This window comes from Pogona vitticeps, chromosome 4 (assembly GCF_051106095.1).
Source record: "Pogona vitticeps strain Pit_001003342236 chromosome 4, PviZW2.1, whole genome shotgun sequence".
NCBI classification, from domain to species: Eukaryota; Metazoa; Chordata; class Lepidosauria; order Squamata; family Agamidae; genus Pogona; species Pogona vitticeps.
The window spans coordinates 87949805-87963603 of NC_135786.1; the positions used below are offsets into that span (position 1 = coordinate 87949805).

The window sequence follows — 13799 nt, forward strand, 5'->3', positions numbered from 1 at the left end:
GGGCTTATATTATGAGCATCCTGAAAAATCATACTAGGGCTTATTTTCAGGTTAGGTCTTATTTTCAGGGAAACAGGGTAAGCGTTGGTTCTGAAGGTTAATCTTGAAGCTAAAGTTTTACTGTACGTCCCATTACCTACCAACAGAGGAATGGTTTCTCCATCTCAAATAAGACATAGCATGTGCTTACCAGCAGAGAAAGAATTAAGCAGAAAAAAGTCTTGGGTATCCACATGCTTTGTGTACTAAAACAAAGACCGGTAACCAAATACACCTGGTCTATTATCTGAATGGCCAATATTATAGGAAGCAAGGGCAGTAGCTCACTATAAATCACCAAAAGAATCTCTCCAATGAAGGCAAAATGGACGGGCTCCCAATACTTTATTTCTTTGGTGGCAAAAAAGTTGATCGACATGAAACTAAGAATTATATTTACTCAACATTTATGTACAAATGGGAGCAGTAACATTCCTGTCTTTAGGCAGAAGCAGCAGATTCTTCACAGATGATCTAAAGTTGCCACTAATAGCTACAACTGACATAATGCTAGGCAGCCTTTAAAGGCAGGAGTAGGCAATCTGTGCTTCTCCAGATTTTGCTGGACTTCAGCGTCTATGAGCCTTGGCCAGTATAGCTGACAGTAAGGATGATGGGATTTGCAGCTGCCCAACCTGGGTTTAAGGGTTGGTCATGGGCCACAGACTGCATGGTTCAAGTGTACCATGCACTGACATTATTCAGAATTAAGAATACTCCTGAGGTATTCCTAACTAAGCATATAAAGCCAGATAACCCCGGGCTCCTACACATGCAAAGAAGCAAGAAAATACTAAATAACAAATGTTTGTCCCCGTGAAGGCTCAGAATGTCATATCCACCATTTGTGATTTATCACCAGATCAGTTGTATACATTAATTCATGCAACACTCCAACTCTACGTTAATATCAAATTCTTTGCTCACAAAGGCTTCTCTGACCACTCTACTGGGAAAATGAAAAGGTGTACTTCCCTAACGAGACTGTGTAATTTGGCAGTTGTTTCTTTCCTTCCCTTACTGGAAAAAAGCAATAATCCTACTGCATGAAGTCATTTTAAAAGCATCCCAAACACAAAAGCATTCAACAAAGTTAATAATTTATTTTGTAGAAGACAAACAGTTACTTCTGAAATGAATGGAACAAGAATCATCCAAAGCATCAAACATTTTGCTCCCCAAAATAGAAGAGGAAAAACACAATTCCTTAATGTATTACCAGAGTGTTATGTTCATAATGTACAGTATCCAAATAATTGGCAGTCTGATCATACCCAGAGGGAAAGTGTACATTTCAAGTTTAACAAACCTGCTTAGATGTTCTTTAAAATGCCATGGCATTTCCTAAATAATATATAACTATAGTTTTAAGTGATAACCTATTCTAGACTCCTACTTTTGATTTGTGTAATATATTATCATCTGCATTCCAGAGATGATCTCCTTGGAATTTTAAATTGTACAGTTTAGACACATACATAGGAACATGTTCAGTGAAAATCCCTCCCAAGTAAGAGTCTGTACAATTGTACCTCAAGTTGCTCAAGTATGGAAATAAAAAATCTGGGAAGTATCTATGGAGAGGGATAGCCATTCTTTCAATTTTGCTATATGGAGACTAGTGATAACCAAAATAATGGCAAACTAGTAAGCCAGATCAAAATTGCTGCCACCAACAGGATCAGGACCCGGCTGGGTTGCAAGAAAGAGGGGATTTTGCTCCCATTTTTATAATATGCTTCCCATGGGCATAATGACAGTACAGAATGCAGCTTCTGGACTTCAAACCTTGATTAAGAGTGAAGCCTGGGCAATTTTAGAGCAAATCATATACCACATACATCAGCTTAATATTATTGCCAGATAATGGAATCTGCATTCTCTTAATTATTGTTGAAAGGGACATTCCAAGATGTCTGCACTAGCTAAAGTAACAAATTACCCCACCCCCAAAAAAGCTTGCAACACAAAAATATGCATGGCTAAGATGAAAACACAGTTTCATGAATTGCAAATGTGCCCTTATATTTGACTTCTTAACACAAGGAGCTGACTTATACTGAGCAGCAACTTTGCTGTGTTTTATAAAGAAGACTTTTGCATTCTAACTTGAAGATACAGTATGAGAGGAAAGGGGAACTTAATGTGCCCCCCCCCTTTTAAATATAATCATGTTCTCTAACTCAAATCTCTTTTTTATGTACCAAAATTTAGAAGAAACTGTTTGGTTTTCTTCTTCATTCTTATGCTTTGAACATAAGGGCCTATGTCTCTTCCTACAAATTTTAGTGTTACTGTTTTGTAGTCTCAAGAGATGGACTTGAGGAAGCCATGGTATTAAGTGTGTAAGTTGTAAGTAGCTTTGTTAATGATAGGACCTTTTGAAAATTGGTAATTTATAGATCACGATACCTCAGAAGTGACCTGATGGCACACAGCAATACTATTTTGTAGCCATTTTATAATACATAGCATACATGGAGATAAAACTTTCCTTTATAAAAACAAAATTACATCTCTTACCTGGTGGAATTATGTGGTCTGTTTTCTACCTTCATTAGAATTTGTATGTCTGACTGAGGTGACATTGTGTAGATTTTTAATCTAAAATAAAAGACATAAAATTTAGAATCCTATTATATAACCAGCCATTTTTATCCAAGAGAAATTTAACTGTGCATGTTGCATCAGTACAACTTTTAAGGCAAGATGGAACACACCCTGTTCAGTATTCTGTGCTTTTATAACATTTTTATATTGCAACAGGTGATTTAAATAGCAATAATTTCAAAAGCATACCTTTGTCGAATGACAGGATCAGACTCTTGAGGATCAACATAGGGCTTAAGAATGTCACACAGTGGTTTATCATCCGGCACCCTTTGACCAAGAAGACAACACCATATCATGCACAATGTACAATACTTGCATGAACAGACACACCAGTCACTTCACGTGTATGAATATGTTTTATCAACTCCAGTATCATAAGTCACTGAACAGACTTCAACACGAGAGACTTATAAAGAAGATATACGACAAATGATCCAAGAAAAGCAAAGGCATTTCTGCTAAGGTTTTGCTGTTTTGTGTATCGTCTTGCACCAATAACTGGAATTAATGCCAGTTCTTAAAAACCCATCTATATTGGTTCTAATAGAAAACAGGACAGACAGAAGTTCTTTGTCTCCTATTTGTTAAATAAGAAATTATGATGGAGTGAATCACTAACTATTTACTGAGCAAAATATAAAATACGTTATAATGCCAAGTACATCAATGCATCACAATGAAGATAGCAAACATTATATAATGTTGTAAAATTCATTTCATTGGATAAATGGACAAAGAAACCCTAAAAGGTCCATAACAAGGCATTCAAGGAATAAAATCATATTGGTGTAAATTAACACCAGTGTAACCTGGACTGGGCAGGAGAAATACTTAATTTAACCCTCTCTCACAGACATTTTCAAATTCTGAGGTGCCTATAGCTCTTTAACCTTAATAACCTTAGAACTGCAGAGCTGGAAAGGACTCTATGGATCATTGAGTGCAGCCCTTGTCAAGGAGGCAGTGGGGAACTGAACTCCTGGCTCTGCAAGAGCTCTTTTTTTGCCCTAAGGAAGCCTTTAAAAACCCTGAGATGGGGGGGAGGGAGGTGCTGTGACAACCCCAGCCCTACTGGGATATGCCACAGTTTCACTAAGCTGCCACCAACCATTCCCTGTAAGGAGTCACCCAGACCAGGAATGGATTTTTAACAAACAAAGGAATAAGGTTTATTTAAATAACACACAGGGAAAAATAAAATGATCAAGTGAATAAGATACAGTAACGTGGCTTTGTCTCAATCATACATACACCAGTTTGGTTCACACAGAACACCTTTCAATAAAGCACAGACCCTGAACCTATCAGTTCTGGCTACCCATACAGACACCTGAACCTATCAGGTTGGTACTGACTGACACACAGTAGTACCCTGTCTGACACACAGACTCCCACACCAGCTTCTTCTCTCAGCTCTCCTCCAGCTTCTTCTTCTTCTCCACACAAACTCCACATATATATACAGTACAGCCCCTCCTCCTGATGTCCCGCCTTCCACTCCCCATAGGATGGAACTTTCCCTCCAAACCCATGACAGACAGGTAACATCAGTGCTGTATGTAACAGGTGCGTTTAATAATAATAAAAAATAATTGCTCAATTGATGGCAGTGGCCCTGGCCATGGCAGTAGCAACCATCTGGCAGCATTTTTTTTACTCTTAAAGGGCCCATCCACATCCTGAGGGTTCCAAAGGCTTCCTCAGGCGATAAAGTTCCCTAGCTTTCTATTCTAGATTATACTGGCATAATTTTATATAACAAGATTTTGCCCAGTTTTTGAAACACTTTGGTTACATCTCTAAACCAGTCATTTTCAGTGGGGACCATACTGCCCCCTGGGGGGGGGGGCTGGCACATTTGAAGGGGCCATATACTGGAAACAAATCTTCACACACCACCTTCTGTTATGCAATTTATAGAATCCTGATTCAGCCTCCCTCTGGGGTGCCCCAGAGGGAGACCACAGCTGCGATACAAGGATATCTGCAAGCGAAATCTGAAGGCCTTAGGAATAGACCTCAACAGATGGGAAACCTTGACGTCTGAGTGTCCAGCCTGGACGTAGGCAGTGCATCATGGCCTCTCCCAATTTGAAGAGACACTTGTACAGCAGGCTGAGGCAAAGAGGCAGTCCCGAAACAAGCAAAACCAGGGAGCTGGACAGGAGACAGATTGCATTTGTCTTCAATGTGGAAGAGATGGTCACTCTCGAATTGGCCTTCTCAGCCACACTAGACACTGTTCCAAGACAAGACCTCCATACAGAGCACGTTACCATAGTCTCTCAAGACTGAAGGATGCCTACACACACGATTCAGCCTATAGTCCTTTCATATTGTGTTTATCGCTGTGGCCAAAGAAAGGCTGAAAATGGTTGCTTTAAACAACAAAGATCAACGTTTTCAGCAAAAAGCTTATGTTCTTTCATACTACACTTACATACACACCCATTCCTCAAATTTAATTTTATTAATGCAGTTAACCAAGAAAAGGCTGCAATTGTAACACTTTTGAAGCAAACTCCAAGCAAAACTATAGTAACATACAGTATGCTTAAAATTGTTGAAGAGATGTTGCTGACTGAAGTATTTGGATACCTTTTCTCTGTGAATTTAGCATGACTGTGAGGAAATACGAGCTTCAAATGCCAGTAGAACTTTTGCTCCCTGAAATGGAATCAACACAGACTTTTTAATGCTTTGTCATGTAAACTATTAATTACAAATGCAGTTGCTAAGGCTCCATTGCAAAGAGTCCAAAATAGACAAGGAGCTGGATAAAGTAAGAACATCATTATACTGGTCAGGTTCATATGATCACTTATGCAGGTAATAAACCTCTTAAATAACTTCCACCTCAGATTTGCTTACACAACCAAAGCTTAATCTAATTTTGAACAAACTAATTGCAACAGCTTTACAGAAGAGGCTTCCTGTACTTTCTACAGGGTTTACAACTTTGTAAACTGTTGCAGTCTTCATACTTAAGATCTCATAATACTTCCTTTCATAAACAGCCCTATATATAAACGTAAGTATCAACTTTAAAGGAACACTGATATTGGAGAAAGAAAACAATGCAGTGTTGCCATAGCAAAGTTACTTTGAGTATCAGGCAGATAAAACAACATTCAGTTTAGCCCAACTGGCCAGCGATACAGGCACAGTAGCAAAAACAGTAGACTAATTTGTTGCTATGTACAATTAAATACACATTGAGTTACTGATGAAACCAGCAGGACATTTTGCAATGTTTACATAAAAATTCAAGACACATGTTTTGCTAGCACGAAGGAAAGATAACATCTTTCAGAAAATTATCAAGTGGAGTGTAAATATCCTGTAAAAAAAGTTCTTAGAAGGAAACTAGCAAGGTTAGGGTGAACTCAATACCAACATGGTCAGGCCTTGAACTTGGACCTCCAACAAGAGACTCTAGAAGACAGATCTCCAACAAAACGAGATAGAAGAGAATTTATAGGCAGGAAGGGGGCAGACAAAACAAGCAAGCAAAAGAAGGAGGGAAATCAGGGCAGGGCAGGGCAGGACTGACGGACGAAAGGAAGAAAGTAAGTTAGTTAGTTAGTTATGGGAAAGTAGTAAGATGAATGTAGTTTATGAGAACAAAAAATGGAGTAGAGGCTGGAAAGAAAAATATGGAATGAAGGGCCAGAAAAAAAAATAGGGGTACACCTTGGAAAGGGGTACTGAAATGACAATAAAGATGAAAAGAATATGAACAAGAGAGGGGTAAGTGAAAAGGATAGAAAAAGAACTGGGAATAGGATAAAGCTATTCCATTAGACAAGTTTAACTATCCTGCACTAAGTGTTGCACTGACAAGACAACGGAATTTAACGGCAACGTCATCTTTGCTGCTAGACATCTTTGCCGCCATCCATTTCCGCATTTACTTCAAAGTGTTAATGCTTACATATAAGGCCCTAAACGGTTTAGGACCTCAATACTTGACAGAACGCCTGCTCCCACCTAAATCTACTCAGATCACCCGCGCGAGCCAGGAGGTGAGGCTGAGGAGCCTAACGCCGAGGGAGGCCCGGAAGGAAAGGACACGAAATCGGGCCTTCTCGGTGGTGGCTCCTCGCCTCTAGAATAACCTTCCTCTGGTGATTCGTGCGGCCCCTACGCTGGGCACTTTCAAGAGTCAACTAAAAACATGGTTATATGTTCAGGCCTTCCCTCCTGTCAATATTTAATTCTTTCTTTATTTTTTCTTTTATTCAATATTCGTTTTATTATTGTATGTGTTTGGACTTATGTTTTATTGTATACACCTTTTTGGAAGCCGCCCAGAGTGGTCGACCAGACCAGATGGGCGGGATATAAATCAAATAAATAAACAAACAAACAGACAGACAGACAGACAGACAGACGCCCCCGGAGATGGGGAGTGTACTCCTGTCATGCAAAGCAAAAGGAAGAGGAGAGGTGTGCTATCTCAACAGCCATGTAAGGCCCTTTTAAAAACTTCTGTTGGGAAATGTGCTGTGGTTTTGCAGGTATAGCTCATTAAGTGAGAAAGTAGCACGCAGGGTCCAGTAAAACTTGAAAAAACAGTGTACAAACTTGCAATAATAGTGTACAAACTAACATGCCCATCTTCTCTGGCAAAAGCAATATATATAAGCCCAAAACTACAAGAAAGTTTGTTGATTGCATGTCTTCTCTCCAAGCTTTCTGGACAGTACATTTTCATATATCTCTAAGGAAGAGGGCAAATCCTAAGCACATTGCAGTCTGCTATAAAGTGTGAAATCTCTTTAGGAACACAACCACTTAACTGCAGAGCACTTAGTGCTGTAAGCCCAATCAGAGAAAAGTGTGAGGAGCTAATTCATTCTTATATAATTTTGAGAAATTCTAACAGATTAACAGTTAACTTCTTGAAAACTCACTTAATTCTGAGACATGTTCTTTTATCAATTATACTAGTATACAGGCTTGCCAAGACATCATCTGCTAGTTCTTATTCTTTATCTATTCACAATTAGCAATGTCTACTGACTTGGGTGGATTTCAATTTGATATATTGATTATACTAATATATTTACATTAGCATCCATTGTCCATAAATCATTAAAAAAATCATCGTTCAAAGAAAACACCCTATCTTTTTTTTTAAGTTTAACTAATAACCTAGCAGTAAAGAAGAAAAGTTTGGAAAGTTAGAAGGCCATCTGTTGCATTCTTATGGATGTCAAGTTAGCAAAATAAGTACAGTATGAAGAGTGCTTTTCTTTTTTTTTTAATCTAGTAACTACTGGTTTGTTTTAATATAACAATGAATTATAAGTCTACTGTATATGGACCACCACATGCTAAGCATCTGTTATGCTGTACTCAATATAATCACGAGTTTGTCAGGAAGTCTTATCTATCATGTTGTGAAAAGTGCTGCTGAGGTATGCTAAAAACAACACTGAAGCCACAGGAATGGGGTGTTATAACTACTACTCAAACATAATTATTTTCTGTATTTTTGTGCAGAATTAGGCATCTGAGAAAGGGCAGCAAAACAGGCTATGTTCGAATGGCCTGTGCTGAAAAATCCTCTTTATTGCTTTAAACATACTGTACAACTTACACAAGAAATAACCCTTTCTTCTAGACATGACATCTGAAAATCTTGTTCCACACCAATAAGGTGGAAGGAGGAGCTAGGGAAGAGAGTACTCAAAGGGTAAAGTAGAAATCATCCTTGAACCCCAATGAACTGATTTACAGCCTTGGTTAATTCACTTTTCAGTAAACTAGGTCCCTACAGTATTTTATATTTCTACTAAGCTTCTGTAAACAACACGGATCTGGCCTAATTAAGTGATTATAGTCTCCTGCGGAAACCCCCAAAATCTCATTAAAGTAAATGAACATGGAAGGTTTTATGATACACCAATCACAGAAATTTCAATATGACATAGTTGAAGTTCGAACAATATAAGACACCAGAGGAGCCCCCAGCTTTCCTCAAGCTTAGCTAATCGTCAGTAACTACCCAACAGAGATTTTATATATAAGCAAGAAAATTGTGTTAATTTTACTGCAAGTTCAACTATTTATTAATAATTATAAGTTGTAAAACAAGAGGATTCAAGAACTGATTGAAGCACATTTTCACTGTATATACAAACCCTTCAACTAAGAGACCTCAGAACAGCAGGACTATTCATTCAACATATATGCTGTAATGCTCAAGTGTATTACAGCAGAATCAAGAACCACGAAAAATGAAAAAATGCTTTCAAGGTAATTAAATATACACCAGTTTTAAAAATCTTAAAGACTTCCAGCCTATGCTTTTACTAAACATTGATTAAAAACAATATTCACTTATCCTTTTAACTCATTTTTGTGAATAGTATTTCAAGATAATAACAATTTTGCATGCACTACAATGGGTATCAGTGGGAGTGGGACTTTACAGCCTAATGTGATTTTTCTTTGCCACTATTTGATTGGAAAATGAATTTTTGCACCTCTGGTACTTGGTATAAGCCTCCAAACTCCCTAGTTGTTTTTGCCTTCATTGTTTTGTTGATAGCCCCTCTTCTTCCTCTGACCATCCTCTTGAATGCTAGATACTCCATTTCCCCTTATTTCCTTCTGACTGTAACTATGGATGGTAATTGTAAGTAAAGACACCTCTTTCTGTTTTACATGCTTCTAGTGATTTTATCATACAATGAGTTAGTTTGTTTCTAAGTGCACTGAAGAGATCAGGGAGTGCACTGATGAGATCAGGCTGATTTATTTATTTATTTATTTATTTATTTATTTATTTATTTATTTATTTATTTATTTATTTATTTATTTATTTATTTATTTATTTATTTATTTTTTATTTCCTGCCCATCTGGTCTGGTTGACCACTCTGGGCGGCTTCCAATAAGGTGTATACGATAAAACATAAGAATTTTACAAACAGTCCATAACACATACAATAATAAAACAAATAATAAATGAAAGAAAAAAATAAAGAATTAAATATTGACAGGAGGGAAGGCCTGAACATATAACCATGTTTTTAGTTGACTCTTAAAAGTGCCCAGCGTAGGGGCCGCATGAATCACCGGAGGAAGGTTATTCCAAAGGCGAGGAGCCACCGCCGAGAAGGCCCGGTTTCATGTCCTTTCCTTCCGGGCCTCCCTCGGTATTAGGCTCCTCAGCCTCACCTCCTGGTTCGTGCGGGTGATCCGAGTAGATATAGGTGGGAGCAGGCGTTCTGTCAAGTATTGAGGTCCTAAACCGTTTAGGGCCTTATATGTAAGCATTAACACTTTGAAGTCAATGCGGAAACGGATGGGCAGCCAGTGCAGCATGGCCAGAGTACGAGAGATATGTTGGTATTTTCTCACTCCAGTAAGGAGTCTGGCCGCCGCATTCTGCACCACCTGAAGTTTCTGCATCAGCTTCAAAGGGAGCCCCACGTAGAGCGTGTTACAGTAGTCTAATCTAGAGATTACAAACGCATGTACTAAGGTAGTGAGCGCCCCCGTGTCTAGGATAAGGTCGCAGCCGGGCAATCCACCAAAGGTGGAAAAAGGTGGTGCGGACTGCCAACGCCACCTGCGTTTCCATGGTGAGCGTCCAGGTGTACCCCTATTTTATTTATTTATTTATTCGATTTATATCCCGCCTATCTAGTCGGTTAGGCTGCGGACCCCATTCTTCGCGGCCAGGGCCACCCCCCCAAACATGAGGGAGTTTCCCAAGCCACCATCCACAGGGCCACCCACCCTCAGAACTTCCGTCCTGTCCGGGTTCAGCCTCAGCCCATTCTCCTGCATCCATTGCAGTATGGCCCCCAGGCAGCACTGGAGCGACAGGACGGCATCACCTGCAATTGGTGAAAAGGAGATGTAGAGCTGGGTGTCATCAGCATATTGATGACATGATGCTCCACACCCCCTGATGACCCCACCCAGCGGCCTCATATAGATGTTAAACAGCATTGGGGAAATAGTCGACCCCTGTGGAACCCCACATTTGAGACTCCACGGGGCCAAAATACTCTCCCCAAGCTGCACTCTCTGGGGCGGTCCTCCAAGAAGGAACGGAACCAGGCCAGAGCCAAGCGACCGATACCCAACTCAGAGAGCCTCCCCAGGAGGATACTGTGGTCAACGGTATCGAAGGCCGCCGAGATGTCGAGGAGGACCAACAAAGATATTTTACCCCTGTTGGCCTCCTTCAACAAGTCATCGTACAGAGCGACCAATGCCGTCTTTGTACCGTGGCACGGCCTGAAGCCTGACTGAAATGGATGCAGGGCATCTGTTTCATCCAGATGTGCCTGAAGCTGGTCAGCCACCACCCTCTCGACCACTTTGCTCATGAAAGAAACATTGGCGATGGGCCTATAATTGCCAATTTCATCCGCCGCCAAATTAGATTTCTTTCTTATGGGCCTAATGAGTGTCTCCTTGAGGGCAGAGGGAAACCTGCCCTCAAGGAAAGACCCATTTATTATTGCAGTGGCCCATTCTGTTGTTATCGGCCTGGCTGCTTTGATTAACGAGGCCGGGCAAGGGTCCAAGGAGGAGGTGGTGGCTCAACAGCGGTCAAGCACTCTGGCCACAGAATCAGGCGTGACAGGCTGAAAGGAGTCAAGGGTTACCGGGCAAGACGGAGCGCTGGACATCTCTGCTCGACTCACTGTGTTCAAAAAAGGAGAGAGGTCCTGTTGGATGGCCTGGACAGGTGAAAAACTAGGGGGAGGCCTATCATCCAGACCAGTTCCGGATAGGTCGCGCACTATACGGAATAACTCCGCCTGCTGGTTGGACGCTTCGCTTATCCGGTTAGTGATAACATTTCTCCATGTTTCTATGTTCTTGTTGTTTTGCAGCTAATACTGTACTCTGCTAACAGGAATAACCAAATTCCTAGAAACCTCCCCTTTCATGAAATTGTCTAATACAGAATGCAAAAGCTACATTAGTACCCACAAAACAGAAGACAAACGTTCACATTCTTGTAGAACAAAGAGTACACAATTTTAAAGTATTATCCAAAATGTATTCTAAACAAAAAGCTAATTTAACATGAATTTAATACTAGCTGAACCTCAAGAAACCTTCTAAAACACACTCTCAACAATCACTGTGGTTGAACAATTGTTGCATAATGCATTTGTAAATTGCATTTGTTTTATGCTTACGTTAATGCTTCCTTGATTGTTTCTTCCACTCTCTGGAGAAAGGTGGTATACAAATGCAATGAATAAATATAATTTTATTCTCCTATTTTGTTTTGTTGGTACCACTATGGAACTGTTTATAAAGAGTGTATGGGATGAAGCCATCATTTACATAAGATATCAGCTGAAATCCTATAGCGCTTCTACGCAAAAGACATCACTTTTGGAGATAAACTGCCTCAAGTTAAAAAAATATCCACACACATTTATCTGTTTCATGATGAGTTGCACAGCTCCATATGCACCAAATGTCTGTGGAGGCAATTCACCTTAATTTGAGGCAATTCACCTCCAACGGTTAGCCCTTTTGCGTAGCAGCACTATAGGATTTCAGCCACTGAGAAATTAACAAGTTCGCACTTGCTTGTTAATGCATGCATCAGTGTCAAGGACTACACTCTTCTTGGATCAATATTCACTCAGTGAAATTGTTGCAAGTTACACAAATAGTCCAAAGTCTAAGGAGCTAGGTGAGCACTGTTGCTAGGGCCTCGTTTCTATATTTTTGGAAGGATGCAAATAAACAAATGCTTTGCAAGACCATATTTTGCAGACTGGATTTCAAAAACACATGTAACATTTTCACATATTCTTCTGGTCCTTTATATCAAAAAACAGATTGTTTATTAGTAGCTAAGAAGACATACAGTAAAAGCAGAAGCACAGGTTCTGCAGGCTGGCTTGCTAATTAGTCTCTGCAAGCATATTAATACAATACAGTACATGTATCTTGTTTGTGAACATTTTGCAAGAGAGACATCTACTGGTTCATAGCTGAAATTTCACCTTCCTTTGCTACTGCTATCTATAAATAAGATGTCACAAAACTTTCGCCCACATCATCCAAGTCTTCTTAGTTTCTATATAATCAATACTGTCTTATGCAACGGCAATGTCACCTGTCCAGGCACAATTAAATAGATGTAAACCATAGATATAAATCAGTTGCCAAGCTCCCCGACTCAAAATCTTTCAAGGGTGACTGCAATGTCAACATAGCCATCCCCACCCCCATGTCAGAGAACCACCATTTGTTCAAGTCAGCATCACCTTCGTGCAAGGTGATGATGCATCATTAATAAGTCCAATACAGGGTCTTTCACGTTACTGAGACATTCATTATAGGACCTCATATTTACACAATATGAAGGATAGATATACACATACAAAATATAAAGGAAAAACTAATGACAAACCATTAAGAAAAACATTTGAAACACCACAAATACACAGAAGCAAATTCAAACTGTTAGATTTCCATGGGTTTAACACATCAGCCATATGGAATTGTGGCTCGTCATTTACAATTGAGCGCATGACAGGAATATCTAGAAATGAATTAACCAGCTCTGGACCTGCAAGCTATCTGTTCTGGGTCCCGGTTGCTAAACATCATATGCTTTCTGAAAGTCCTATGTATACAAACAAACAAGTTAACTGAGTCAATGTATTGAGCAACTGGAATGGATTTAACTGCAAGAGGGGCTGCAAACCATGGAGATCTAATCCACAATGAAGAATTCAACCAAACTATTCCACACTGATTCTAACCAGAAACTTACTTATTGCTAAAGAATGTAGAATTCTCTCGCCTCTTTGTGAATCCAATTGGTAAAGTTTGTAGCTGGATGCTGTGCTTTCGAGCTCGGTTTCTCAAAAAATGGACCTAACAGAAAAAGTAAATGTGTTTCAAAAGACAAAGAAAAAGAATTACTGACAACCTGGATTCTGAGTGAATGGGCTTATTTGGGCATAGCTATATCATGGTCCAGAGTTGTAGGACAAGACAAAGTGAGCCTTAGATTTCTAACCTTACTTCTCTATCTCCAGTAAAGCTGCAAGGAGAATGTAAACTTTTAAGTTAGATAGCCTCTAGCTTTATGATATCTGAACATTGATGTGGATACTGGATTTACAAGTCAACTTCAAA

The 13799-nt window shown here is 39.6% G+C and overlaps 1 protein-coding gene and 1 long non-coding RNA gene across 3 annotated transcripts in view; one reads left to right on the plus strand and one right to left on the minus strand.

Annotated features, from left to right (window-relative positions):
• Window positions 1-13799, minus strand: part of ZNHIT6 (zinc finger HIT-type containing 6) — a 51789-nt gene that overhangs the window by 26867 nt on the left and 11123 nt on the right. For both annotated transcript variants that reach the window (XR_012086480.2, XM_020795053.3), the window contains exons 5-8: window positions 13432-13535; window positions 5251-5319; window positions 2839-2919; window positions 2563-2643 (exon numbers count right to left, since the gene is read on the minus strand). Coding sequence is in view for 1 of the 2 variants with exons in the window: in XM_020795053.3 (XP_020650712.3) it covers window positions 2563-2643; window positions 2839-2919; window positions 5251-5319; window positions 13432-13535 (335 nt within the window). In the remaining variant the exon portion in view is untranslated. The remainder of the gene's footprint in view (window positions 1-2562; window positions 2644-2838; window positions 2920-5250; window positions 5320-13431; window positions 13536-13799) is intronic.
• Window positions 1623-6111, plus strand: LOC144588796 (uncharacterized). Its single transcript, XR_013544504.1, has 2 exons — window positions 1623-3700; window positions 4219-6111. It is a non-coding gene; the product is annotated as an uncharacterized LOC144588796 (long non-coding RNA).